Source organism: Eretmochelys imbricata, chromosome 19, assembly GCF_965152235.1.
Source record: "Eretmochelys imbricata isolate rEreImb1 chromosome 19, rEreImb1.hap1, whole genome shotgun sequence".
NCBI classification, from domain to species: Eukaryota; Metazoa; Chordata; order Testudines; family Cheloniidae; genus Eretmochelys; species Eretmochelys imbricata.
In genome coordinates, this window is record NC_135590.1 from 15929311 (window position 1) to 15955265 (window position 25955).

Below are 25955 nucleotides of genomic sequence, written 5' to 3' on the forward strand. Positions count from 1 at the left end.
TTCTTCTGATGCTGTTTTGATTTTTTTTTGGTTGTATCTACACTCCAGACTCTGCTGGCATACCTATGTCAGTTGGGGGTGATTTTTGTGTGACAGAGCTGTGCCACAGTTATACCAGCAAAACCTCACTTTTACCGCTATAGCTTGTCCCCTGTAGGGGGTGGCCTTACCAGTCCAGCAAAAGCTCAGCTTTGTCAGTAGAGCTGTGTTCACACTAGGAGCTCTTTGCTGATCTAGTGTAACACTGTTCCTATACCAGTAAAGTGTTCCTGGGGTAGCTACAGTCGTTTGTCTGGGGCAGCAAAACAAAGGCCTTGTCTAAACACACAAGTTGCAATGGTTTACGGGTGTATTTCAGAGTAGTTGAAACCTGTTTCAAATCCATGTAAGATAAACCTCTGTAGACCACCGTTAAGCTGAACTAAGGGTTGTCCCCATAGGGGGTTTGCATCAGTTTCAAATACCACCTTTAGTTAAAATGCTGCAGCTTTCTCATATAAATCTGCCCCAGACTGGTCAACTGACCTGACAAGGAAAAAAGGTGGCTTTGTACTGTCTTGCTAGTCTGATGTACAGAGAGAGAGCAAGTCTGAAAGTCTCTCTTGACAACTGAAGAACTAGAAGGATTCAAGTCAGAAAATATTATGATCATCTAGTCTAGCCTCCTGCATGACGTGGGCCAGAGAATGACATCCCTGACAACAAGGGTGGTTCCTAATTGAGAAGATAAGTGATTCTTACTCTCATTTAAAACTCTGATACACCTATTTAACTCACTAGGGAGAAAATCTCTCGGGGAAAGCCCTGGGTGCACTGAGGAAATTCACTGCAGTGTAAAAGGATATGCCAACTCTAATGTGACTGCACTGAACTGATGCAAAGTAGGGCTTCCATCAATACAGCTAAACCAGTAACGTACTGAAGTAAGCTACATGAGTGGAAACCCTGCAAAACCTTTTGTTTGTACACTGCAGAGTACAATGGGGGCCCTGATCACTGACCAGGCCCCTAGCCACTACTACAAGATAAATTTTAGTGCATTTGCAGCACCAGATTGAATTTCCTCAAGGTAGACAAGGCTTAAGAATTCAGCCCTAGATTGAAAGAGCAGGCTATCGAGAGAGCTCTCATTCCACATGTGTTCTTCAGCGAAGTCAGGGAAGACCAAACATTTCTGCCACTTATAAGGTCTTCAAGCACTGGTGGCGTGGTGTGATATGCTTCACTTGAATTTTCAGTTCAAAATCAGACTCTTCTTTGAAAAGTCCCAAAGCAGGAATCCTTCATTATCGAAAACTCATTTCCCAAACCTCAGTGTGACGGATCTAGCTGAGCATCCCTTTCTCCTAACTTTGATTTCCCATCTTCCCCTCTGCTCATATGCGCAGTATCATGCTTACGCTACACAGCAGCATTCTCTGCTGAAGTTGTGGTGTAAGGATTTGGTTATGTGGAATGATGTGTGTGTGGGTATATATAAATTATACTCTGAACAACTACTAGTAAAATTGCTGGTGCAAAAATATAACAGCCCGGAGAAAACCAGGCTAGATTGTGACTCGTGCTTTCACGGCAGATACTAATCCATTGCAGGGGGACCACTAACAATGAAATCTTGAAGTGAGTCCTGTGTGGTTGGAGTAAAGAGACATGTTTGAAGGCTGCGTCATTGTGAGGTCTTCATACTAAACTTGGGGGCAGGCTGGAATTGCAATTTCAGCTTGCTTTTCTCTGTAGTAATCGTAGTGGAACACTGTCTTTTTAAACCACTGTGGCACCCTCTTAGCTGCCTGGTTACAAAACAAACGGGAACAGTGCCTGTTATGTCTGCATTTGGATCCAACTTTCCCCAGAGTAGTAGACATCTGTGTTGCCTGAACAGGCTCCTTAAAGGTAAGTCAGCCCTGGGAAAATGTTTTTCTCCTTCCTTAGCTGCAATTCTACCTGGGGCCAAGGCCCTTAGAGGGAGTGTAATGCAAAATGTGAACAAAAACAACTCATGGAGATGGAATGGGGAGGGAACTGGAGAGACTTGTGGAGCTGTATCCAGGTGAGTAGCAGCATCCCTCTGTTTTTCAGGACCCTTGAACCTAGCAGCTAGCATGTGATCCTAAAAGACCCAACTGCTGCTCAGCTTATTGGCAAATTGGAGGGGGATTGAAAGAAGATGGTGGAGGGACTGATCCAAGATTAAACAGTGTTTGATCAATCAATGACTAGAGCGTTGTGGAGTAGGTGTATTGAGGCCTTATGTCTCTGGCCACACTGCATATCCTCAAAAAGAACAGGAGTTCTTAGAGACTAACAAATTTATTTGAGCTTAAACTTTATGGGTATCCTGTTGTTTTTCCACTGGTGGGAGCACTAGTAGAGAGGCCAGCAGAGACCACTGATATTTTAAACACCAGGCTGCTTTGACCTGCTCTGAGCAGGGCTACGACTGTAGCTGGCTAGAAAACAGCCTTTCCCTCCCTGGAAAAATCTAGAATTTTTTAAAAGAATATTTGTTCCGCCCTGGCTGCCCAGTGAGCCTGGAAGCGAAGGCTGTATTAAGCTGCTCTGCCTTCCTTGCTAGGGTTTGTTGGTCTCTGCAAGTCCAAAGCCTACAGTATTACCGAAGCAGAACCCACCCCTGGCCCAGAGCAGAGAGTGAGGCCCATAGCTAGAGCTGCTGAAATTAGTCCTGGTATGGAGATGGCTTGTGAGCCTTTCCCAGAGCAAGCCAGACACCAATCTGTAACAACTTTGGTTTATTATTTTCCGCATGGGGTTTTACAAGATTAAACAAAAACACAGTATCACAGAAAGCAGAGTCACGGGCAGAAGGGGAGGGCTCACCAACACTGGCTCCATGCTCAAATATTCAGTTGAATACAAATTGGGGGGGAGGGGGAATAGGCAATTCAGTGAGTTCAGCACCGGGTGATCAGCAGAGAGCTGGCGTCTATGTTGCCTTTTCATACGTGCGAGTGCAGACAACAGTGCCCATGGTGAGAGTCTGGAATCAGAAACAAAACAAGGGAGGTTAGAGGAGGATTTGGGGTCAGTCCCTCGTCAGGAGCTTCACAGCTGACTTTCCCCCCACCAGGTTCTGTCAGGCATTCACCGCAGGGCACGGCAACTTAGGCTGCATTTCAGGGAATTAACAGATCTTGGGATCTGCCCCCTAGCTTCTCTCTCCGCTTTTAACCTATCCCTGTAGGACAGATATTCAGCCAGCTGTTCTGGTTCTTCTAACCCGTCCAAGGCCTGGTCTACACTTGTTGGACTGGTTTAACTGTGGGTTGAGAGTGTATCTTTATACCGGTACCTCCCTGGTATATGTTGGTATAAATGTACCTTATTACCAGGATAGCTATTTCTCTTTCTGGTAAGGGAATATGCACCTTTATGCTGATGTATCTTCTTCCACACAAGGGGCTTTGTACTGCTTTAACGGGGCTAGTTAAAGCAGTTACAACTTACTGCTGTAGACAGCCTCTAAGCTTATCTGATGCCACCCACTGATTGGCAATATCTTGAGTGAATGGAAAGGCAGGTGCTATTAGCAGATCCTAGGAATGCTTTTGCCCTCTTACCAGAATTAACTTCCCATCCTCTAGTTCTCGGACTAACGTCGTCTCCTTTCCATCCCATTTCTGCACATGGATAAGTTTTCCTCCATCTAGTGTCACAAGAGACTGCAGGGGAAGAGAGAGATCAAAGCGCATAGCACAGGAGCAGCACAAGTGGTTTAAAACGGGGCAATAAAATAGATCCTGCGTGGGGTAAAGGTTCGGGCACACGCAGCGTCTCTGCTCGCACGTCCCCAAGGATTTGCCCTTGAATCCAGGTCAGCAAGACCTTTCATGTCTATTAAAGGGGTGAATGCCTGGGAACTGTGAAACCAAGGAAGGGGTGCAGGCAGAGTGGTGTCATTGCAGAAAGAGCCATCAGAATTAGCTCAGGGCTGGAGGGGGGGATTTTTAGATCTCACTGATGCTTGGTTGTTCACTGCTGCAGCTAGAGTAGGGCAGAGCATTCGCCCAGCCATCCTAGTGGCTGTATTTTGGTGGCTTGTACAAATGAAGTTTCTTGGTAGCTGCAGAGAGAATGGACCCTGCCCTCCCAGCTGCTAGAATTAGTTTACAGGGACAGTCATGGTGGCAAAGAGAGAGATTTTAATCAGGCCCAGAGCTACCGGGGAGCAAAGGGGACATTCTATCTCCCCCTCCCAAAAGATCATCAAAGGGTCCTAAATTGTGAGAGAGGCTAAAATATGAACCAAGTTGTCCAACGAAAAGCCATGAACAGCGGCAGATGGGAGAGTCTTCATCCTCGACATGCATTCTAAATCACAGCAAAATATTGACACCAGAGCTACGTTTTATTTGTAAACTCTTAAAATCCAAGATTTTCCAGGAGTTTCACCAGCCCCTGGACTTCTGGAAGATGGGTTGTTTTTTAAATAGCGATATCCAGGGGCCTCAAAATACCATTCCCCCCCGTAAATCATGGGACCCTAGAACTGACCCTGAGTTTAATGGTGCATCTTGACATGAATTTCCTTGGTGAGTTAATGTCAAAAAAGGGAGGAGGAGGAGGGAGTTTTTCCTATCCTTTGGTCCCACCTGAGGCTGCTCTTGCCTCAACCTTAAATTGAAGGGGCTGATTAATGTCCAGGGGGAATAAACGCTCAGGAGATCCACTGGGAAGATGGGGCGGGGGATGTTGCGGTTGTTATGTGAGAGTTTGGGGGTGGCCACATTGGTTTGGATAAGGAAAGGGTAGCCCAAGCTGCTACAGACCAGAGCAGAAGTTCAGTCGGGTTTGGAAGACTGAAGTGTGTCTGTTCATTGTGGCTGATGAGAACAGGTGTATTTCTAGTGTCTCTCCCACAGCGAGGAGGGGATTGTCCAAACCTGCTCTCTCCTGGCGTGGCCTTCACTCCAACCTGACAAAGCCCCAAGGCTTCAATTACAAATGCAAACCCTGTCCTGAGACACCTAATCCCAGGGCTTTTCAGCCTTGGTTCCTAGCCCTCCCTCAGGGAGCCACTCTGTCTCTTATAATAGAGTTGGTGCTGCTTGAGTGACCCCCACCCTGCTCTGACTCCCGGGATGAATCAGACAGGCAGCTCTGCACCTGCCTGGGTGGGGGTGTGTGTGTGTGTACGTGTGTACGTGAGAGGGCAGGTGGATGACTTAGAGGTCCACTGAGGCCAGTGAGCAAAGGTGTCACTATTCTTTACGCTCCGCATCTAGAACAGCGTGCTAATAATGGTCACCCTTTGCTCAGGCCCCAAGGACTGATGGTCCTGGTGATCGCTGTGGCATGGTGGTGAGTGGCCATGGCTTCATTACCTCTGCTTTCCCCCCACCGCTTGCTTCACCACCTCCTCAGAGCTGCTTGGGCTGTTCAGAGAGGACTGAATCACGAAGGCCTCTTTATTTAATCACTGCCCAGCTGGTTGCTCAGATGAGCCAGTTTTCCCTTGGAAATGAGAGCTGTAGAGGCTGAATTTCATCTCCCCATGAGCTGCTTATTGACAGGGGTGGGGGACTCAGGTCACAGTGTCACAAATGGGTTTCTGAGCAGTGTAATTAAAGCTTGATGGTTCCCTCCACCTGCCCCGGCCTTGGCAAGGCTTTGTTTACACTGCGTCTTGTGTTGACACTGGCCTAACAGCCGGGCCTGGCCATGGCTAAGGTCAGCGTGACAATTCTCTTGTCTAAAGAGCCAGAGAACCCCCGTGCGATCAGGTGCTGTGAGGCCAATCCAGGTCCCTCTCAGGCCAGACAGCCTCCTGCCCTCTGGAGATGGGCTGCATTCCCCAACCCCCCTCCTGCTGCTGTCCCAGTGTGCTCCTTCTGCATGTGTTTGCAATAAAAACTTTCCTCTTCCATGCCCGCAGGGACGGGCTTGGGCTGCAGGACTCAGCTGCTGCTTTCCAGCACCCCAATGCCTGGGGAGTACCCATCTCTGTAGGATGCAGTTACCCCCAGCCACCCTCCTGGAACATTCTGGGAGGCACCTCTAGGGCTCTCTAAACTCCTTGCTGAACCCCCCAGATTGTTCCATGGCTCCCGGCTGCTAATCCTGCTTAAATGTGAGACCCCCACCAAGCCCCTTCTCGCTGGTGATCCTGCCCCACTGCTCTCTTCCCTGGTCTGGGCCACCCCCCGGCTGCAGGCATGTTCCCACTAGAGCAGGTGGCCTCCTAGCCTTTTGGTGCTCCAGGCACCTGGGGGGATACACAACTTGCCCTCTCCCAAAGTGGGAGCATGGGGCAGAGGGCAGAAGGCTCCATAAAGGCAAGAGAGAGGAATGGTGCAGCAGCTGGGTGGGACAGGGGGGCCTCCGTGTGATGTTTCACAGCACTTTTGGGGGAAGCTTAAACAGATCCTAGGACCTAGAGATGGCAGAGATCTGGCCAGCCCACTCCTGTTCGCAGTGAGAGCAGCATCAGACCCCTGCCATCCCTGTCCAGGAGGTGGGGACCACAGCAGGGTTGTTCCCTGCTGTATATCTGGGAGATCTATGTAGGGTAGCTTTGAGTGTCCCAAGGAACAGGACTTCCCAACCTCCAGGAAACGAGTCCCCAGCCTTGCAGATCTCACCATTAGGGAAATCCCTTCCCCAAATGCCATCCGCTGGCTGCCCCTTGGACTGTCCCACCCAATCCCCATCTCCCATTGGTGCAAACCCTTCCAGACAGCAGCACCCACCCAGAACTGGGGCTTTCATTAATTGCTCTCCTGAGCCCCCTAAACACTTGTCCCTGAATCGATTCCATTCCTAGCTGCCTCTCCCCTTCCGAGCCATGAGCTTCTCACCCCTGCTTAGCAGAGATCCTCTGTCATAAGAACATAAGAACGGTCATACTGGGTCAGACCAAAGGTCCATCTATCCTGTCTTCTGACAGTGGCCAATGCCAGGTGTCCCAGAAGGAATGAACAGAACAGGTAATCATCAAGTGATCCAGCCCCTGTCACCCATTTCCAGCTTCTGGAAAACAGAGGCTAGGGACCCATTCCTGCCCATCCTGGCTAATAGCCATTGATGGCCCTATCCTCCATGAACTTATCTAGTTCTTTTTTTGAACCCTGTTATAGTTGTGGCCTTCACAACATCCTCTGGCAAGGAGTTCCACAGGTTGACTGTGTGTTGTGTGAAAAAATACTTCCTTTTGTTTGTTTTAAACCTGAGGCCTATTCATTTCATTTGATGACCCTTAGCTCTTGAGTTATGAAAAGGAGTAAATAACACTTCCTTATTCACTTTCTCCACACCAGTCATGATTTTCTAGACCTCTGTCATATCCCCCCCTTAGTCATCTCTTTTTCAAGCTGAAAAATTCCAGTCTTATTAATCTCTCCTCATACGGCAGCCATTCCATACCTCTAATAATTTTTGTTGCCCTTTTCTGAACCTTTTCCAAGTCCAATATATCTTTTTTGAGATGGGGCAACCACATCTACACGCAGTATTCAAGGTGAGGGCGTACCATGGATTTATATAGAGGCAATATGATATTTTCTATCTTATTATCTTTCCCTTTCTTAATGATTCCCAACATTTTGTTCACTTTTTTGACTGCTGGTGCACATTGAGTGGATGTTTTCAGAGAACTATCCACAATGACTCCAAGATCTCTTTCTTGAGTGGTAACAGCTAATTTAGACCCCATCATTTTATATGTATAGTTGGGATTATATTTTCCAATATGCATTACGTTGCATTTATCAACATTGAATTTAATCTGCCGTTTTGTTGCCCAGTCACCCTTTTATAGCTCTTCGCAGTCTGCCTAGGACTTAACTATCTTGAGTAGTTTTGTATCTTCTGCAAATTTTGCCAACTCACTGTTTACCCCTTTTTCCAGATCATTTATGAATATGTTAAATAGGACTGGGCCCAGTACAAACCCCTGGGGGACATCACTATTTACCTCTCTCCATTCTGAAAACTGACCATTTATTCCTACCCTTTGCTTCCTATCTTTAACAAGTTACCAATCCATAAGAGGACCTTCCCTCTTATCCCATCACTGCTTATTTTGCTTAAGAGCCTTTGATGAGGGACCTTATCAAAGGCTTTCTGAAAATCTAAATACACTATATCCACTGGATCCCCTTTGTCCACATGATTATTGACCCCCTTTAAGAAGTCTAGTAGATTGGTGAGGCATGATTTCCCTTTACGAAAACCATGTTGACTCTTCTTCAACAAATTAAGTTCATCTATGTGTCTGACAATTTTGTTCTTTACTATAATTTCAACCAGTTTGCCCAGTACTGAAGTCAGGCTTACCGGCCTATAATTGCCAGGGTCTCCTCTGGAGCCCTTTTTAAAAAGTGGAATCTCAGATGCATGGCTGGAAAGGGTTAAACATCCTGCAAAATAAATAACCCACAGAAGACATGAGGGGAGATAATGTTTATGTTTTTGTGTATTTACATATGTATGAGTAGGGTCAACAATGTAATCAACAGTCCCTGTCTATGCTGTACTCTGATAATTCAGAGGTCAAAAGAAGATCCTAGCATTTAAATGAATTGTAAACACAGGATATCTCAGTATTCATCTCTCTTTGAAATGTATAGCAAATAATCTGTGAATGGTGGAGGAACAAGCAAATGGCCTTATGTTAATTCGTATAGCTAAGTACCGATGATGGACATCCTTCAAAGTCATCCTAATAGTTCCCCGAGGAACTCTCAACCTGTCAAAGAGGACATGAAATTGTATAAAAGATCCTTGGGTCCTGATTCTGTCATCTCAGATCTGCTTAGGCTTCGTCAGGGGAAGTTTGAGTCACAAGACTGAGGTCCCAGTTATGCTGGTACACCCTGAATATGGTATTTGGACATTGGACTATAACCTATGAACTGAATTCTAAAGGAACTCTTTGCAACTACGAAGCTCACCATCTCTGCTATGAATCTGAACCTCAATGGATTGAATTCATGTCTGTATGTATATTGATCTTTTAACCATACTCTCTCTCTCTTGTTTTTTAATAAATTTTAGTTTAGTTAGTAAGAATTGGCTGTAGCGTGTATTGGGTAAGATCTGAAACATTCATTAACCTGGGAGGTGATGTGCCCGATCCTCTGGGATTGGTAGAACATTTTCTTTTATGTGATGAAATAAGATTTACAGAAATTTTCATCATATTTGACATAGGTACCTGGATGGAGGCCTGAGGCTGGATCATTTTAAGGGAACTGTGTTGTTTGGACTTCTGAGTAACCAGTACGGTAATAAAGAAGCTGTTTTATGCTGTCTTGGTGAATCTAAATATTGGAGTATCTGCTAGCTTTTGGGGTTTGGCTGCTCCATTTTTTGCAGTTCACTCTAATTGAGTGACTGTAGCTGGCTCCACACTAGGACCCCAGTCACAGCATCGCATGAGCTCTCCTCCAGTCATTTGGTACAGAAGCTGGTTTAAATGATAGGTTACAGACAACAGTTAGTAGTCCTGCAATTTTACATCAGAACTCTTAGGTGAATACCATCGGATCCTGGTGACTTATTACTATTTAGTTTATCAATTTGTTCCAAAACCTCCTCTAATGACACCTCAATCTGGGACAGTTCCTCAGATTTGTCACCTAAAAAGAATAGCTCAGGTTTTGGAATCTCCCTCACATCCTCAACTGTGAAGACTGATGCAAAGAATTAATTTAGTTTCTCCACAATGGCCTTATCGTCCTTGAGTGCTCCTTGGCATTTCAATCCTCTAGGGGCCCCACTGGCTGTTTAGCAGGCTTCCTGCTTCTCATATACTTAAAAATTTTTTGCTATTACTTTTTGAGTCTTTGGCTAGCTGTTCTTCAAATTCTTTTTTGGCCTTCCTAATTATATTTTTATACTTCATTTGCCAGAGTTTATGCTACTTTCTACTTTCCTCATTAGGATTTAACTTCCACTTTTTAAAGGATGCTTTTTTGCCTCTCACTGCTTCTTTTACTTTGTTGTTTAGCCACGGTGGCTCTTTTTTGGTTCTCTTACTTTGTTTTTTAAATTGGGGTATACATTTAAGTTGAGCTTCTATTACGGTGTCTTTAAAAAGTTTCCATGCAGCTTGCAGGGATTTTACTTTTGGTGCTGAACCTTTTAATTTCTGTTTAACTAACCTCCTCATTTTTGTGTAGTTCCCCTTTCTGAAATTAAATGCTACAGTGTTGGGCCATTTTCCCCACCACAGGGTTTTAAATTTAATTATATTATGGTCACTATTATCTAGCGGTCCAGCTATATTCACCTCTTGGACCAGATCCTGTTCTCCCTTTAGGACTAAATCAACAATTGCCTCTCCTCTTGTGGGTTCCAGGACTAGCTGCTCCAAGAAGCAGTCATTTAAGGTGTCAAGAAACTTTATCTCTGCATCCTGTCCTGAGGTGATATGGACCCAGTCAATACGGGGATAGTTAAAATCCCCCATTATTATTGAGTTTTTTATTCTAATCTCCTTGAGCATTTCACAGTCACTATCACCATCCTGGTCAGGTGGTCTGTAACATATCTCTACTGCTATATTCTTATTATTCAAGCATGGAATTACTATCCTTAGCGATTCTGTGCTACAGTTTGGTTCATTTAAGATTTTTACTTCATTTGATTCTGCACTTTCTTTCACACATAGTGCCACACCCCCACCACCATGACCTGTTCTGTCATTCTGATATATTTTGTACCCTGGTATTACTGTGTCCCATTGATTATCTTCATTCCACCAAGTTTCTGTGATGCCTATTATATCAATATCCTCATTTAATACGAGGCCCTCTAGTTCACCCATCTTATTATTTAGACTTCTAGCATTGGTATATAAGTACTTTAAAAAATTGTCACTTTTTAGCTGCCTGCCATTGCATGATGTAATTGAATGTCGTTTGACTGTTTCTCATCAGATCCTACCTGTATTTTATCACGTTTCATCCTCTCCTCCTTATTAGGACATAGGGAATCTCCATTTATAGATGCTCCTCTAAGGGATGTCCAAACCACATGTTCTTCCGCACCTGTCGGCTTTCCCCCAGCCCTTAATTTAAAAACTGCTCTATGACCTTTTTAATTTTAAGCACCAGCAATTGGGTTCCACTTTGGTTTAGGTGGAGCCCATCCCTCCTGCATAAGCTCTCCCTATCCCAAAAGTTTCCCCAGTTCCTAATAAGCCTCCTCCCTACACCATCGTCTCATCCACGCATTGAGACTCTGTCGTGCTGCCTGTCTAACTGGCCCTGCACCTGGAACTGGAAGCATTTCAGAGAACGCTACCATGGAGGTCCTGGACTTCAATCTCTTACCTTGCAGCCTAAATTTGGCCTCCAGGACTTCTCTCCTATCCTTCCCTATGTCATTGGTACCGACATATACCACGACCACCAGCTCCTCTCCAGCACTACACATAAGCCTATCTAGATGTCTCGAGAGATTTGCAACCTTTGCATCAGGCAGGCAAGTCACCATGCGGTTCTGGTCATTGCAAACCCAGCAATCTATGTTTCTAATGATCGAATCACTCATTACTAATGCCTGTCTCTTCTTAATAGCTGCAGTTCCCTCCCCCAGAGAGGTATCCTCAGTGCAAGAGGATACCACAACATCATCTGGAAGGAGGGTTCCAACTATAGGATTCGCAAAAAGAAAAGGAGTACTTGTGGCACCTTAGAGACTAACCAATTTATTTGAGCATAAGCTTTCGAGAGCTACAGTTCACTTCACTTCAGTTCCACAAGTACTCCTTTTCTTTTTGCGAATACAGACTAACACGGCTGCTACTCTGAAACCTGTAACTATGGGATTGTTTCCCTGTGCTCCAATTGGATGTTCTCCTTCCCTGAGATTTTCATCCTCCTCAACAGCACAGAGGCTGTCAGATTGGGTGTGGAATAATCAACACCTTCTGCAACACGTAACTTTTTCTGAGAGGTCTCCCACTCCACTACTGAACGTAAACCTGCTTAGCTTACAGGGTCTGAAAATATCAGGTGGTATGGTTACAAAAGCCAGGCACTTCTGAATTCAGTAGGAATTTTAGATATGCGCAGGACACAGGATTGGTTCCTGCATGGTTACAGAACTGCAGTAAAGTGGAACAATTTTCAGTTTGTGGGATTAGAGGATATCTGGATCCGTATTGTAAGACTGACCCACATAATGAGGAAAAGTTGAGGTGCCTTTGCTGTCTGTTGCAATCTTAGTTTCTGTGGAGAACTTGTCATCTTGTTTTTATGTTTTTACAGGAAACAAAACTAAAAAAAAGGGTAATGGTTACTGAAAATAGAATTCTGGTCCTCGTTAGCATTGGGAAGATGCCAACATTTGTTGTTCAATTTTATCCTACTTTTTCTACAGAAAATTACAGTGGATCAGTATTTGACTTGGGAGAAATGAAGTAACAGAGAGTGGCCCAGATTGAACTTGAGCACTTCTGAACTTTGAGGGTGTAAATCTGGGAAGGCAGGTGCTAGATTCCCTTTCTGAATGTTAGATAAGTCTGGAAAGGAAAAGCCAATTTCTGCTTCCATGGCTCAGAAGTGGAAACTGAGTCACATACTCCTGCAGGCCTGGTATCTAAAGCTGCCCAGGTCCTCTAGTAGAGCCTTCCCTTCCTTACTTATCATTTTAACTTCTCCTGGCAGGGTCCACAGACCTCTGACCCTTGCTAGGCTTCAGATAGAGGCACATTGTCCATTCATTCCACGCAATTCGGGGACTGCCAGCCGAGGCCACTAGCATCCCTAATCCAATCTGGGGCAGTCTTTTACTCCTTGTGCCTATATGTTCCCCATTCACAGCACCACCCCTTTCTAGCAGCCAGCTCCCCATCCACAGCAAGCTCCGTGTATGGGGTCTCAACAGCCCTGGCAGCTTCCCCTCCCTTTCTGGTTGACAGCAGCCAAGGGAATGCTGGGAGATGTAGTTCCTTTCCTGCTCCAGGCCCAGCTTTCCAGGCAGGGAGCTGGTCAAAGAACTACACCCCCACACCACGTACCTTGGGCTCTCAGCTGCCAGGCTGGATCCCTGCAGGCAGAGGGTGAGAGCTGGTCTGAAATGTTGTTGCCTGTCTCTGGTCGTGGCAGGGGGGATACAATGTATCAGGGCCCTGACACAGTGTATCATACCCCGGGGGGGAGGGCAGGGCTGGCCGTCTGCTCCGCGCAGGGGCTGGCCGAGCCTGCGGGGTGGGGGGTAAGGTGTTCTCTGGGGCTGGAGGCTGGGTGCCGCAGTAGCTAGTGTGCTGCTGCACGCACTGAGAGAGGAGGAAGCAAGCGTTATGGGCCCTTCTGGGTGTGGGCCCAGCCCCATGCAGCCACTGGCGCCATGGGAAACCAGTACCGGGTGGGACTATTCTACTGTGTCCCAGAAAGTCTCATCTGTGAACCTCTCTGTCTCCCTCAGCTCCTCCAGCTCAGCCACCCTGGCCTCCAAAGCCCGTACACGGTCTCTGAGGGCAGGAGCTCCTGGCTCCGAATGCACACATACGCCCCTGCCCATAGGGCAGGTAATCAGACATGCGGCACTGAGTAAAATAAACTGGGTAGACCCCACACTGGTGCTGGACTTCAGCCTGCATTCTCCTTTTACTCCTGCAGCTGGTTCCTTTGTTATTTTGTTTTTAATCAGGGGATGTGTTTTAACTTAAGTTTAAAGAAATTTAAGGAATGTTACATGTATCCCCCAAACTCCCTCACGAAGCTCCCCTGCTAGCCGCTCCTGGTCACTTAGGAGCGGGCTCTGTAAAGCCCTGGTCTTCCTGAGTAGCCCCGCCCCCTGGTTAGAGGTTGGCGGGTGCTCTCCCCAAACCGCACAGCTTTGAGCTGGCTGGGCTCAGCGGGGTGACCTGCGGCTGTGTGCGGTGCCGAGATCGGTGCAGCTCTGCAGCGGCTGCCTCGGGCTGGAGGCTACTGTGCTGCCATCCTGCTCTTCCTGCTATTCTGTACCCTTTGGCCAGCTGCCCAGGGGCACCTGAAGGGCACATGCTCAGCGTACAAAGAATAGTCCTCAGCACTTCACGCCTGCTTGCTCCCTATGGGAAGCCCAGGTGGGATTAATGTAGATTCCATCAGACCTAGTCACCCTGTATGTTTTTCTCAAGATTTCCAGTGCCATCACGAGATCCCCTGGGCAGCCTGAGCTAAGAGAGTCGACCTCCCACCCCACCCACACACACACAGTAGAATCAGCTGAACATTTTGGCTAGTGAATATAGGCCCAGGATCTTACAGAGCCCCATAGCAATGTACATTCCTGTTCTTTCACTGTAAGTTACAACCTCCTGTGACAGGGTGTCAGGCATGGCCGTGTGCTTCTATGGACAGGACCTGAATTTACTCTCCACTCTGCCAGTGACCCTCAATGCCTCCTACTGTCACATCCCTGCTCTGTGCCTCTGTTTCCCCATCTGCAAAAAGGAGGTGGGGGAGAGATGATTCTTGCCCAGCTTTGTGAAGTGGTAAAAAGCCTCTTATGTAAAGTGCTAGGTATCTTTAGCCATTTATATAGATTTTCCAGCTTGTAACATACATTATAGGACTCTCTCAAACACTCCCCTTAAAAATCCCATGCTGCACTAAGCACTGTCCCTGCAAGGTCATAGCCTCGGGGTGGGGGACCCACTGTGACTCAGTGGCATAGCGAGGACAGGAAAACTGGGTGGGCCCCGGCCTTCGGGTGGGCAGGCAATGACAGGATGTGGGAGGGAGGGGGCCAGAAAGGAGGGGGACCCGCCTCCCTGCAGCCCCTCCAACTGGCCCTTACCGCTCAGCAGCAGGCACCCAAAGATGAGGCTGCCCAGGGCACACAGGCTGGGGGTGTGGCCATGGAGCAGAAGGGGCCCCACCAGGGCTCAAGCTTTGCCCACCCCTCCCAACCCTGGCTCGGTGTCTGTCTGTGTCTCACTCCTGTCGGCACCACACACTTCTCCCAGTCTCCAGCCCCAGTGCTAGCCCCACCCAGACCCACCCTTACGACTCGCCCCCCTCCCAGGTGTGGGGGTGCCTCGTGAGGATGGGTGTGGGCGGGGCAAGCGCTGGGGCCAGAGACGGGGCAGCTGCACTCGGCACCAGCAGGACAGGGACATGGCCAGCGGGACGGACACCGAGCTGGGGGCAGGAGTCCCAGCCTGTGGGTTCGGGTGGCTCCAGCCCCAATTTGGGTGGGCCGGGAGGCTAAGTGGGTGGGCCACAGCCCACTCAGGCCCACCCGTGGCTACAAGCCTGCTGTGAATATGACAGAGCCAACGCGGGCGTGTGACCGATTGTCCCACTTAGCTTTGCCATTCGGACTCTGGGCAGGTCTTGGTGTTTGGCTGGGTGGCAGGTGTGAGCAAAAGGGCAGTCCTGGTGCGGGCGTGGTGGAGGCACTATGCAGGGATGGACAGCAAGCACCAGGCGGCGCCAGGGGAGACCGTTCAGAAATAGCATGTGCTACGTCCCTCAGTAGGGCTCAGCGTGATTGTCCTGGGCCTGGCCACGTTCTCTTTGGGGGGCTGGAACAATTTCTGTAGTGGGAGGGCTGAGAGCCATTGAACCAAACTGTAAACCCTGTATAGGATGGAAACCACATCAAGCCAGGGGGTGCTGCAGCCCCTCCAGCACCCCGAGTTCCAGCACCCATGGGGGCTGGCCCCATTCCTTGCTGTCTTCCTTCCTTCCTGCCCCAAGGCAGGCTGGAGTTTATTTTTATAACACAACAACCTTGATGATATCCCCATCGTTAATGAAAGGGCACAAACGGTCATGTTTGAGGTCTTTGAAGTGTATTTAATGGAGCCTGGGAGCCTCATGTCTATGCCAGCTTACTGTCCGTGCAGCCAGATCTCACTTTGCTCCAGGGAGGGGAGCGTTCTTTGCTAACAGTAACCTGAAGACAGGGAAATCCAGGGTGTGCTCCCTTTTGGGGGGACTCTGATGGATAGAGACGCTAGAAAAGGCAGGTTTCCTCCCCTCAAAAAGGGTTTTTCCTGGTTGTGGGTTCCCTCCCCCAGGGGTATCCCAACTTGCCGTCCCTGTTTCTTTGGAGGACTCCTGGAAGAGGAGAGATCTGGTGTGAGGTAATTCGGCATAGAGGGGTGGGAGTGTTTGAATCTTTCCCAAAGAGAGGTTCTCGCTTCACTGTTTACCAGGCGTTGGAATTAAGGAGGGGTTACCAAAACCAGCGTTTTTAAACATCCCATCCAAAGCGCCAGTTGATCATGCTCCATTCTTCAGACCTGTGGTGGCAGAACCCTACCAATTCTCCAGTCACGGATGGAAAACAGGGGCTGCAAACCTACATTTCTAATGTAAAAAAATAAAAATGCAACAAATGTTTTTGGAAAGCCCCTTCCAGGCATTCCTGGTAGGGCACAAAGAAGCAAGAAGGGGGATGCAAACCTCTGTTCTTTTACCCTGGGGAAAGTGAGGGCTGGGTGTATTTATTGTGCACAACTTGCCTTCACATTACAAGCTTCCAGTGCATCTGGCAGCCAGGCGTGGATAACTTCCTCTTGATTTTATCTCGCAAAAGAACCTGATTTTGCAACATTGAACTCCTGCAGCAGCTCTTCTGCAGCGTGTCAAGAGCAAAGGACTTGAGAGAGGGGCCCCAAGATCAGAGTCCCAGGAGAGGGCAGGGCTTTTCAGACGGGTATGGGAGAGGACAGGACCTAAGCGCAGCAGCCAGGCTTCACTTAAACTCAGTAGGGAATACAACAGCCCACAGTCACCGGGGTGGTGTTTGCAGGAGGTGGGGTGATGACCCTGCAGCAGACCGAGGGTTACCCACACCAAACTCTTGGGTGCTTTCTGGTTGCTCTGCCAAGCAGGGCTGTTCACTCTGGGCTCTCTCTGGTGAGGCAGTGTCCAGGGAAGCTGGGACTCTAGGACAGGTAGGGAGACGCCCCCTGCTCAGGTTGGTGTGGAGTTTTACCAAAGGACTCCCAAGAGTGCCCTGTGGCTCAGCAGTGGGGCCCTGGCAGCCTCGCAGCCTGCTTCGTACAGCAGCTGCAGGAAAGGTGCCTATCTGAATGCTCACCTTGGTCAATGGACTGGAGGGAATTAATACAGCCTCGGCTGCTGTCCCTTCTCTGATCCTTGGAGCACGTGGAGGTTCCTCAGCCACCTGTTGCTGTCCAAGGTTGAAACTTCTACTCTGCCCTCCCTCTCTCTGATTCAAAAGCCCTTCTGATTTGCACTGGCTGTTTATGGCTATGAGCCGTTGTCTCCACACCCCCCGGAACAAGGGGCCATGGGCACAAAGCTCAGATACAAATCTCCTGGTTGAAAGGACAGTTATTACAAAATACTGTGTCACTTTCCCTTGAGACATGTCCCCTGAGCTGGAGAGCTTTCAGGCTCAATGAGACAGGACAGGCAAACCCGAGGCAAGGCAGAGAGGGAGGGATTGTAGGTGAGAAGGAATGGGTTGAAGAGGCAGACTGAAGGGTGTAGGTGCTAAGGTACCACATATCTAGATTGCAGAGAGGGCCAGGGGGCCAAGGACCCCGGGCCTTGGCCCATTGTAGAGATCAGGCCAACTGCAAAGTTGGATCTAGATTGGTGTCTAGATTCTAAATATACCTGAGAGTTTGGGGATGTTTGGCTCAGGCCAATCTCTAGTAATATCTATTAGACCTTGACCATTTGGAAACCCATGTCCTTGATTCACAGCCCTGCATTACATTTGCTATGCTGGTGGCAGGACACAGATCTGAACTAGGGCTTGTCTACATGGGGACACTCAGAAAAGTTAATCTGAATTAGTTTGGTGGTTTAGTTAACTGCATTAACTCTGAATAAGAGAGCTCCCACTGGGGATTAAAGCTACCTTAATTCACTTCCAAAGTGAATGCTGAATAAGAGCATGCACACTGGGATTTAATGTGTTTTCACTAATTCACACCTTTAATTCAGATTCATTTTCCTGAGTGGCCCCATGTAAACTAGCCCTTGGCTATCTAGCAGAATCCCCATCTGGTGGCTAGGGCTGCCTTGTGTGTGTCCTGTTTGTTCTCCATGCCAACTGTTCCTCCTACCTTGACATGTCTGTCATCTGCAGTTGTCTCATCGAACTCCTCCCCCAGTTTGAAGCTGATCTCTGTGTTCTTGAAGGTGCTCTGGGTCTTCAAGGTGACCTTGTCGCCCTCCAGCTTGATGGTGGTGGTGGGCCAGATCAGGTTTGCAACCTGTCTCGTGGCAAAGCCCACGCCTGTGGGACAAACAAGACCAGCCAGCACTGAGTGGGAGCTGCAGGCGGTGGGCTCAGGACCCGCTCACAGGGCAGTGGGCTCAAGGCCTACCTGCGGGGGAGCAGGCGGAACAGATCCTCAGCTGGTGTGAACGAACTCCAATAGAGCCGTGTCATTTGACACCACCCTTCTGCGTTGGACTGCCCTGCCTTGGTTCCTCCTCGGGCAATGCAGCTCTAAACAGGGCCGTCACGGCTGCCGCCACATGGCCTCTCCCTCCAGCACTTCACTGCCCAGCTCAGCCTTGCTGCCTCTCCCCACAGCTCCCGACGAGAGATCACCGACCAGCGGGAGCCCACAGGACACATCAGGCCTGATTCTGCCCTCACTCCCACCCATCTCTGCCAAGGGGTGACTCCCCACGCACTCCTGGGGGCTGCATTCAGGCCTATTACCAGCTTTCTATTTCTTGTGAGACACAAGAACCAGAGGGGGCAGGTTCACGCTAGGCACTTGCACTTGGCACGGGCAGGTGTGCGACAACACACCCGTGATCATTTCTGACTCCTACAACCAAGAGCTTGGGAGCCTGCCCGCCAGCATCTCAGTAGCTTTAGTGGGGTTGTGTGCTGTAAGTCCCCTTCCCAAATCAGTTCTCTCTTCAGCTGTACTGACTGACTCACAACTGACAAATAATTTCCATCGCTCTCCAGGTAGCACTGGACCATTTCCTGAGCGTTGGTGCCTCTTGTCTTCACTTATCTCAGTTGGGCTTTTGGCTCTGTGAGCGCCTCTCTCATCACAGCCTTCAAGGGGCATTCCTCCTGGCTAACAGAGAGAGAGAGAGAATGTGGCCTACTGACCCCAAATCACTGCCAGCGAGCAGCTGAATGGAGCCCGGAGAGGAGCCGTGCTCTGAAATGTATTGGCATTTGTACTGGGCTCCCTGCATAGCCCGAATCCACGAGTCAGTATTTTACAACCCTCAGGACACGCATCAGAATGGGAGATGCCCTCGGGATTCGGTCTTTGGCAGCTGTTCAGTGGCCCAGCTTCACTCCCTTTCCACCCACTGAGCGCTGGCCCTCAGCCTCCCTAGCCCTCATCTGGCCAGTGGTAGTCTGAGCGATGGGTTTGTGGTTACAGATGTGCCCAGAGGAATGTGAGCAGCTGCCGTGGAGGGAGTCAGATGCTGGAAGAGGCTCAGATACAGTGGGTAGGGGAGATATACGGCAGGCACTGAGGAGGGGGCAGTGAGGAATGAGACAGAGGGCTTCACACGCTAAGCAAACGCTTCCTCTGAATGTGTGAGTCCAAGGTGCACCTGAGCTCCCAGCACAGCTGCAGCTTGGTTTGTCTGTGGGATCCACGCTGCCGGCAGGCCTTCTTTCTGGAGAGCACCCTTAGGGAAGGTCTGTCCTACACAAGGCTGGGCTCAGGTTCATTCAGGGACAAAAGCCCCCCACACCCGTGCTCAAGTGCTTTGCTCCATCAGGGCTGCTGTGCTGAGCGCTGACCCTTCCCCAGCATCCACGTGCATGGCTGCGTTCCCACCTGCAAGCTCCTAGCTGCTGTCTCTGGGACACCCTTGCTCACCCGCTGATTTTCTTGGGGCTGCAAAGGTGCAACAGGACAGATTTTGGCCCAGTGTCCACTATCTCTGCACTCGTCTACATGGCAGCTGCACTGTTCCCAAGCACGCGTCAGACTCATTTCCGACGTTGATGCCAGTGGCGTTCAGCAGGATCGTGTGGAAGGCCCCTATGGCTGAGGCACAAGGGCTGACGTCTAGCGCAATACCTGAGAAGTGATTCAAGTGCTGCGTACCTGCTGCTGGGAAGGCCAGGGGGTCAGTTGCATGCAGCAAGTGATCCTGCGATACGCCAGCAGTTAGCAAATGTTGGCTCAGCTGGGGGGACCACCTGAGCAAACGTTCACTTAAGGCACAACAGGGCTTGGCTTCATGCAACTTGGCGCCTGTTTTCCTTCTTTCGGGACATGTAGCAGTAACTGCTGCAGGCACAGGAGCGGGTTAGCCACAGTCCTCACCGTGAAATCACCACCACCAGTTAGAGACAGTCTAAGCGGCACCCTCTCTGCTTGGGGCTGAGCTGTGTGGTGCAGAGACCACGTCACAGCTGGGGAATGCAGGAAACCGTGGCCAAGAATGACTTGTGTAATGCGGACACTCCTGGGGAGGTAGGCTGGCAGCAGCAGGGATCAAACCTGGGAGCCTGGATCCTAATGCATCAGCCTCTACTGCCAGAGCTAAAAGAGCCAGCTCTCCTCGGCAAGGCCGGAGCAGGCTCATCAATCAATCTGTTTGGCCTAGCCACCGCTGGAGGGGAACAGAGCTTCTCAGCAAGTGGGCATGTGTAGTGAGGTGGAGTGGCCACCCACCGAGGTAGAAGGGAAGGAGTTTGTGACATTCTGTACCTTGTGGGACCGCCCTGTACCCCCATGAATGTTCATCCTTATAATATGATTGTGTGGTATCCAGTGCAAAGTTTGTCATGTCGGGTGTCTTCGGAAGGCTCATGATTCACTGAGCATTGCTGTTATAGTTATGTTATAGGTTGTAATTTTGTGTGTATAGTTATGAGGCTGAGAATATAATATATCCTCATGGTTTAAAACAAGCCCAGACAAAAACTCTCCAAGAGCAGAGGGGCAGTTCACACCTCATCAGGGCATGTGTGGGACAAACCCAGCCCAGCCTCACAGGAAAAAAGGACGCTGGCCTAGGCAGCAGCAAAGGATCTGTTGAACTCTCGAGTGAGTCACCCCCCTTCCTTTGGTCAGTTTGGGACTATGATGAGGTAATGCTCACCTGACTCTGAAGTGGGGATAGGGCAAAGCTAAGAAGGAAGAAAGAACACGATAAAAGGGAGAGATGTTTGCCATGCTCTTCCTCTCTCTTCCACCTCCATCTACAGCAGGGATCTCAAACTCAAATTACCAGGAGGGCCGCATGAAGACTAATACATTGGTCCGAGGGCCATATCACTGACACCTCCCCGCCCCTGCCCACCCCTTCCCCGCCCCCATTCCAACCCCTTCCCCAAAGTCCCCACCCCTGCCCCACCTCTTCTCCGCCTCCTCCCCTAAGCATGCGGCTCCCTGCTCCTCCCCCTTCCCTCCTGGAAACCGCTAAGTGCTGCCAAACACTTCCTGTTTGGTGGCAGGAAGTGCCTGGAGGTAGGTAGAGGAGCGGGGATGAGGCGTGCTGGGGGGGGGCGGTGGGGGAGGGGAGCTTGGTGGCCATAGGAAATAACGGGGGGGTGCGCAGGGAACTCGGTAGGCGGCAGCAAATAGCTCCGCGGGCGATGTGTTTGAGACCCCTGATCTACAGATATCACCACCAAGTAACTGAAGCGCTAATCAAAGGGGAGAGCCTGGCTGAAGAGCAACCAGCCTGTGGTGAGAAGCATCTAAGTTTGTAAGGGCACTGAAAGTGTTAAGATCCGCTTAGAATGCATTTAGCTTTTATTTCCTTTGACCAAATCTGACTTGTTGTGCTTTGATTTATCATCAATTAAAATCTATCTTTGCAGTTAATAAATTTGTTTGTTTATTCTACCTGAAGCAATGTGTTTGGTTTGAAGCATGTCAGAAACTCTCCTTGGGTACATATCAATTTCTTTGTTAAATTGACGAACTCATATAAACTTGCAGCGTCTAGCAGGCATAACTGGACATTGAAAGACAGGAGGTTCCTAGGGTTGTGTCTGGGACCGGAGATATTGGCTAGTGTCATTCGGTTGCACAATCCAAGGAGCAGGTTACATGCCAGAGGCTGTGCGTGAACAGCGCAGGAGTGGGGGTTCTCACAGCACAGCAGGGTAAGGCTGGCTCCCAGAGTCGAGGATTGGAGTGACCTAGCAGATCACCGGTCCACATAACACCAGGGGAATGTCACAGAGTCACTCCGTGATCCCTGGATGGTGCAGCCAGGCTAGGCTCACACCTCCTGCCGGAAGCTAAGGGGCAAGACAGGAAGTGTAAAAGGCGATGCCTCTAACTAAGTTGCGGCTGAGCCAGGGAATGAAGCAGATGTCTCCAAGCTGCTGCAGATCCCCGGACCTGAACCCGCGCTGCGCCATGCCCTGCCCTGCTCCTGGAGGAGACTGAACCAGGTGAAGAGCTGCCAAGACTGCCGCTCGCCATATACCCCAATGAGACGGGAGATGACCCCAAGCCGCAGATACATTATGGTGGGATAGTAGGAAGTAGCCCAGGGACACCAGACAGTAGTTTGGTTTCTGTTGTTGCCTGAACCCCGGTCAATGTGTTTTGGGCAGATCCCCACTGATCAAGTGGCAGAACACTCCACCACTGGGCTGGGACCAGGGTCCCCCTACCCCCTGCTGCCAACCTCCCCCCTGGGGTGGCAGCCTCCTCACCTTAGGACAAGAGGCCTGCATTTGTCTGCCGTCTGCCAGAGCTGGGATGCCAGACTGTTGTATTGCTCTGCCCCACCTAAGGGCCTGAGCCTTAACCCTGCTTGTTTGCTCTACCTTGCCTAAAGGCGGCAGCTTTAATCCCCAATAGAGTGGCATCCCAGAGTCACAGTGAGGTGGAGTGGCTTCCCACTGAGCCAGAGGGCAAGGGACCACCGCAAACCTGCTACAGCATGGTTTTCACTAGTGATTTAGGGGGCCCATGCTGAGACACCTAAAGGGTTGCTAAGCACCCGTCCTCTGCAAACCCTCTCCTTTAAGGTGTGCTCAGGTGAGCACCCAGAATCACTAGGCCCTTCTGCAAAATCTTGATCTACATTTGTCTGGCTTCCCCCGTAGCAGCCCAAAGCTGGCTCTGCACTGAGTGTCAGCTGGGCCTCTGCTCCCAGGAAGCCAAACCTTCCCAGCCAAAGTAATCGAAGGCCAGAGCTGGCCCTGAATAATCAGATTGGGATGAAACTGGGTGACTTCTCCGTGTGTGTGTGTGTGTGTGTACACATGCCTGTGTGTGTACATGTATGCACAGGAAAACACGTACAGAATGTTTCATTCATTTATTCCAGGCCACGTTGCACCCCTGATATTTCAGTGTCACAGTCGGGGGGGACCGTGGACCCTGTCCAACCCGCACGACTGGAAAATGTTCCCACCCTGTTTATTCAATGTCAGCAGCTTCTGGGAGCCGAGTTCGAGGGAGCAGCCATTTTACACAGCAGGCCCCACAATCTGCTAGGGAGAAGGCTGGAGCAGCCACTCGCCATCTTTGACAGATCCCCTCCCTTAGGGTAGCTCAGGCAGGCTGGCCAGGGCATGGGTCCCCTGAGGAGTCAGGCAGCCCCTCTTGGATGCTTTGTTGATGCTAGAGGTTGCACTGCTCTGGAGCAGTGTCTGCCCCATGCTCCAACAGTCACTCACGTGCAAAGCAGAGCACTGCCCAGCCCAGGTGAGTTGGAGGTGGCTGGGGTGTCCAGTGTGGCACTGGGCAGGTCAAACCCTTTCCTCCGATGCCACAAGGAGGAGACCTGGGTTCCAATCCTGCCCTCAATTCCACCCCGGCAGCTTCACTGTGATGGTGCTGGACCAGGGTCCCCCTACCCCCTGCTTGCTGCTGGGCCCAGCTCACTTGTCTGAACCTTGCCGACACCCAGCGATGAATCCACATCCATCTGCAAACGCTGCCTGGCACGGAGCAGTCGGCGCATGGCAGAGAGGAGAGGCACCGAGTGAAGCCAAGCTCCCGCTGCCAGCGCATGGCAAGGCAAAGGGTAGGAAGAATCTTACATCAAACACAAAGGGCCTCTAACACCCCCCCTCCCCGCTCCTGCAGAGAGGGTTGCATGGGTGCAGCTGATGCCTGCGAGCTCCCTGATGCTGGCAGCAAGTATCTGTGGCCGAGAGTGATGAGCCTGGCCAGTTGCCACGCCTCGCTTGCCCAACTGGGGGCTGACGCTGCAAAACCCAGGCTTCCCCTTTTGTGTCTGATTGTAGATATATCAGTACCGGGCCAGGCTTGGATCCGTTACACTGACCTTGCTCGCTTGCAGTTAGACACCCCCTCCCCCGCCCCCCAGCTGTCAGACGTGCAGAACACCCTCCTGCCAGGCCAAGCTGCTCCCAGAGACATCAGGTGACAGAGCAATTAACCCTGCCACTTCCATGCCCCCCATCAAGGTCGGATAGGGGCGCGCGTGTGTGCGAGCACGCATTTTAACCACAGCGCAGCAGCCCGTTTGCCTTTGATTTTAGGTTTAAAAACTGCTATTTAAAATTTTTAAAAAAGGAAAGAAAGACCATTCTGGCCACTGCTTGCCAATACCACGTGTCCCGTATTTTCCATTTCCAAAGCATTGCTCCGGACAGGAACGTTTGCCCCAGCCCTACGGGTGCTGGAAATTCAGTGTCAAATGGACAGAGAAAACAGCCACCATTGTTTAAAATGTTACCCGCAGTACCCCCCCGAGCGAGGCCACTCCCGGCCCAGGATGCGCGGGGACACCTGCCTGCGCCCAGTGCGCGGAATTTAGCGCCGCGACGGGAATGCGCCAATCCCGGGATTTCACTCTCTGTTCTTTGCCTTTTCTCCTGGCCAGCCTGTGTCTCCGGGGCAAAGAATAAGCCCCTCGCCATCGCTGCCCCTTGGGAATAAAGGCTCGTCCCCCGTACCCCCAGTTCCCAGCCCCCTTCCACGCGCTCACCAATCGCTTTCATGTAGTCATCGAAATGACAGCTGCTCATCAGCTTCCAGGTGCCGGCGAAAGCTTCAGCCATGGCGAGCCCCGGGGCCGTGCAAGCTGCGGCTGGGCGCTGAGGGGAGGCGAGCCTGCTCTCCGACCTGCCCGCATGCTGCCTCTTTAAATAGCTCTTCTGATCACGTGCTCGGAGAGGGAGCGAGCGGCGCACTGGCTCCCCAGCCCGCCGGAGAAGCGGACGGCCCGGGCCCGCTCGCTGGGGGGCAGGGGGCAGCGCGCCGGGAGCGCGCGGACTGCGCGGGGAGCGCTCCAGCTCTGCGCGCTTTGCGCTCTTCTTGCAAGCAAGTCACCGGCATCCTCCCCCATCTCCCGGGCCCGCCGCTCCCCACTGCTCGGATGAGATCCCAGCCTGTGCAGTGCAATCTCGGGCATGAATTGACCTCTGCAGAGTGACACCCCAGTGTGCAGATGCGGGTCAGGAATCAGACCTTGGCTTTCCTCCTAGGATCTTCTGGGGGGGGGGGGTTCAGTGGCTTATGCAGCCCTAAGGTTTGGCAGCGACATACGAATGATTATTTGTATTTTAGCTGTGCTCAGGTTGTGCCCAGCGGAGATCAGGATCCTGCTGTTGTAGGGCAGGGTGTGGACACGCAAGGAGAGCCACCCCCTGCCCGGAGGAGCTCACAGTTCAAGAGACAAGACATGAAGGAAAAGCTAGTGTAATTATGCCCATGTTACAGATGGGAAAGCGAGACTCAGGCAGGGGAAGTGTCTTGCCCTAGATCACATAATGAATGGCAGAGCTCAGAGCAGAATTCTGATCCTGATTTCCACCTGACCAACCCCACTGCCACTCTGAAGCAGGGCAGTTGCTCAGTCCCTAGTGGTATTTGGCAGACAGTCCCCAAGGGCCAGTAAGAGTCAGGGGAGTTCCCACTCTCTCCTGTCAGACCTCAGGGCACATGGTATAAATCCACTTCTTCCCGCTTCTCTCGCTGGGCTAAGCCCTGCCCCTGCTCACACCCACCTTCTTAGCTCAGGGGCTGGAGAGGGCATGGTCTCGCTTTTTATTTGTAACATGGTTTTGTCCATCTCTGGTGCCATTCACCCAAGGCATCAGTGCCATCGATCAGCACTCACCAGTGC

General features: G+C 50.5%; 1 protein-coding gene across 1 annotated transcript; it reads right to left on the bottom strand.

The window, feature by feature from the left end:
- Nucleotides 1-2733: 2733 nt before the first annotated feature.
- Nucleotides 2734-24934, bottom strand: FABP3 (fatty acid binding protein 3). The gene is made up of 4 exons (XM_077838036.1): nucleotides 24816-24934; nucleotides 18008-18180; nucleotides 3579-3680; nucleotides 2734-2998 (listed from the first exon to the last, which is right to left on the bottom strand). The coding sequence occupies exons 1-4, from the start codon at nucleotides 24886-24888 to the stop codon at nucleotides 2945-2947; spliced, it is 402 nt and encodes a 133-aa protein (XP_077694162.1). The 5' UTR covers nucleotides 24889-24934; the 3' UTR covers nucleotides 2734-2944.
- Nucleotides 24935-25955: the final 1021 nt, after the last annotated feature.

Excerpts from the sequence above, each read along its gene's own strand:
- FABP3 (XM_077838036.1), bottom strand. The coding sequence starts at position 24,888 with ATGGCTGAAGCTTTCGCCGGCACCTGGAAGCTGATGAGCAGCTGTCAT. Across the intron at positions 18,181-24,815 it reads TGACTACATGAAAGCGATTG|GCGTGGGCTTTGCCACGAGA; the intron begins GTGAGCGCGTGG and ends TTTGTCCCACAG. Across the intron at positions 3,681-18,007 it reads CAGATGACAGACATGTCAAG|TCTCTTGTGACACTAGATGG; the intron begins GTAGGAGGAACA and ends CTTCCCCTGCAG.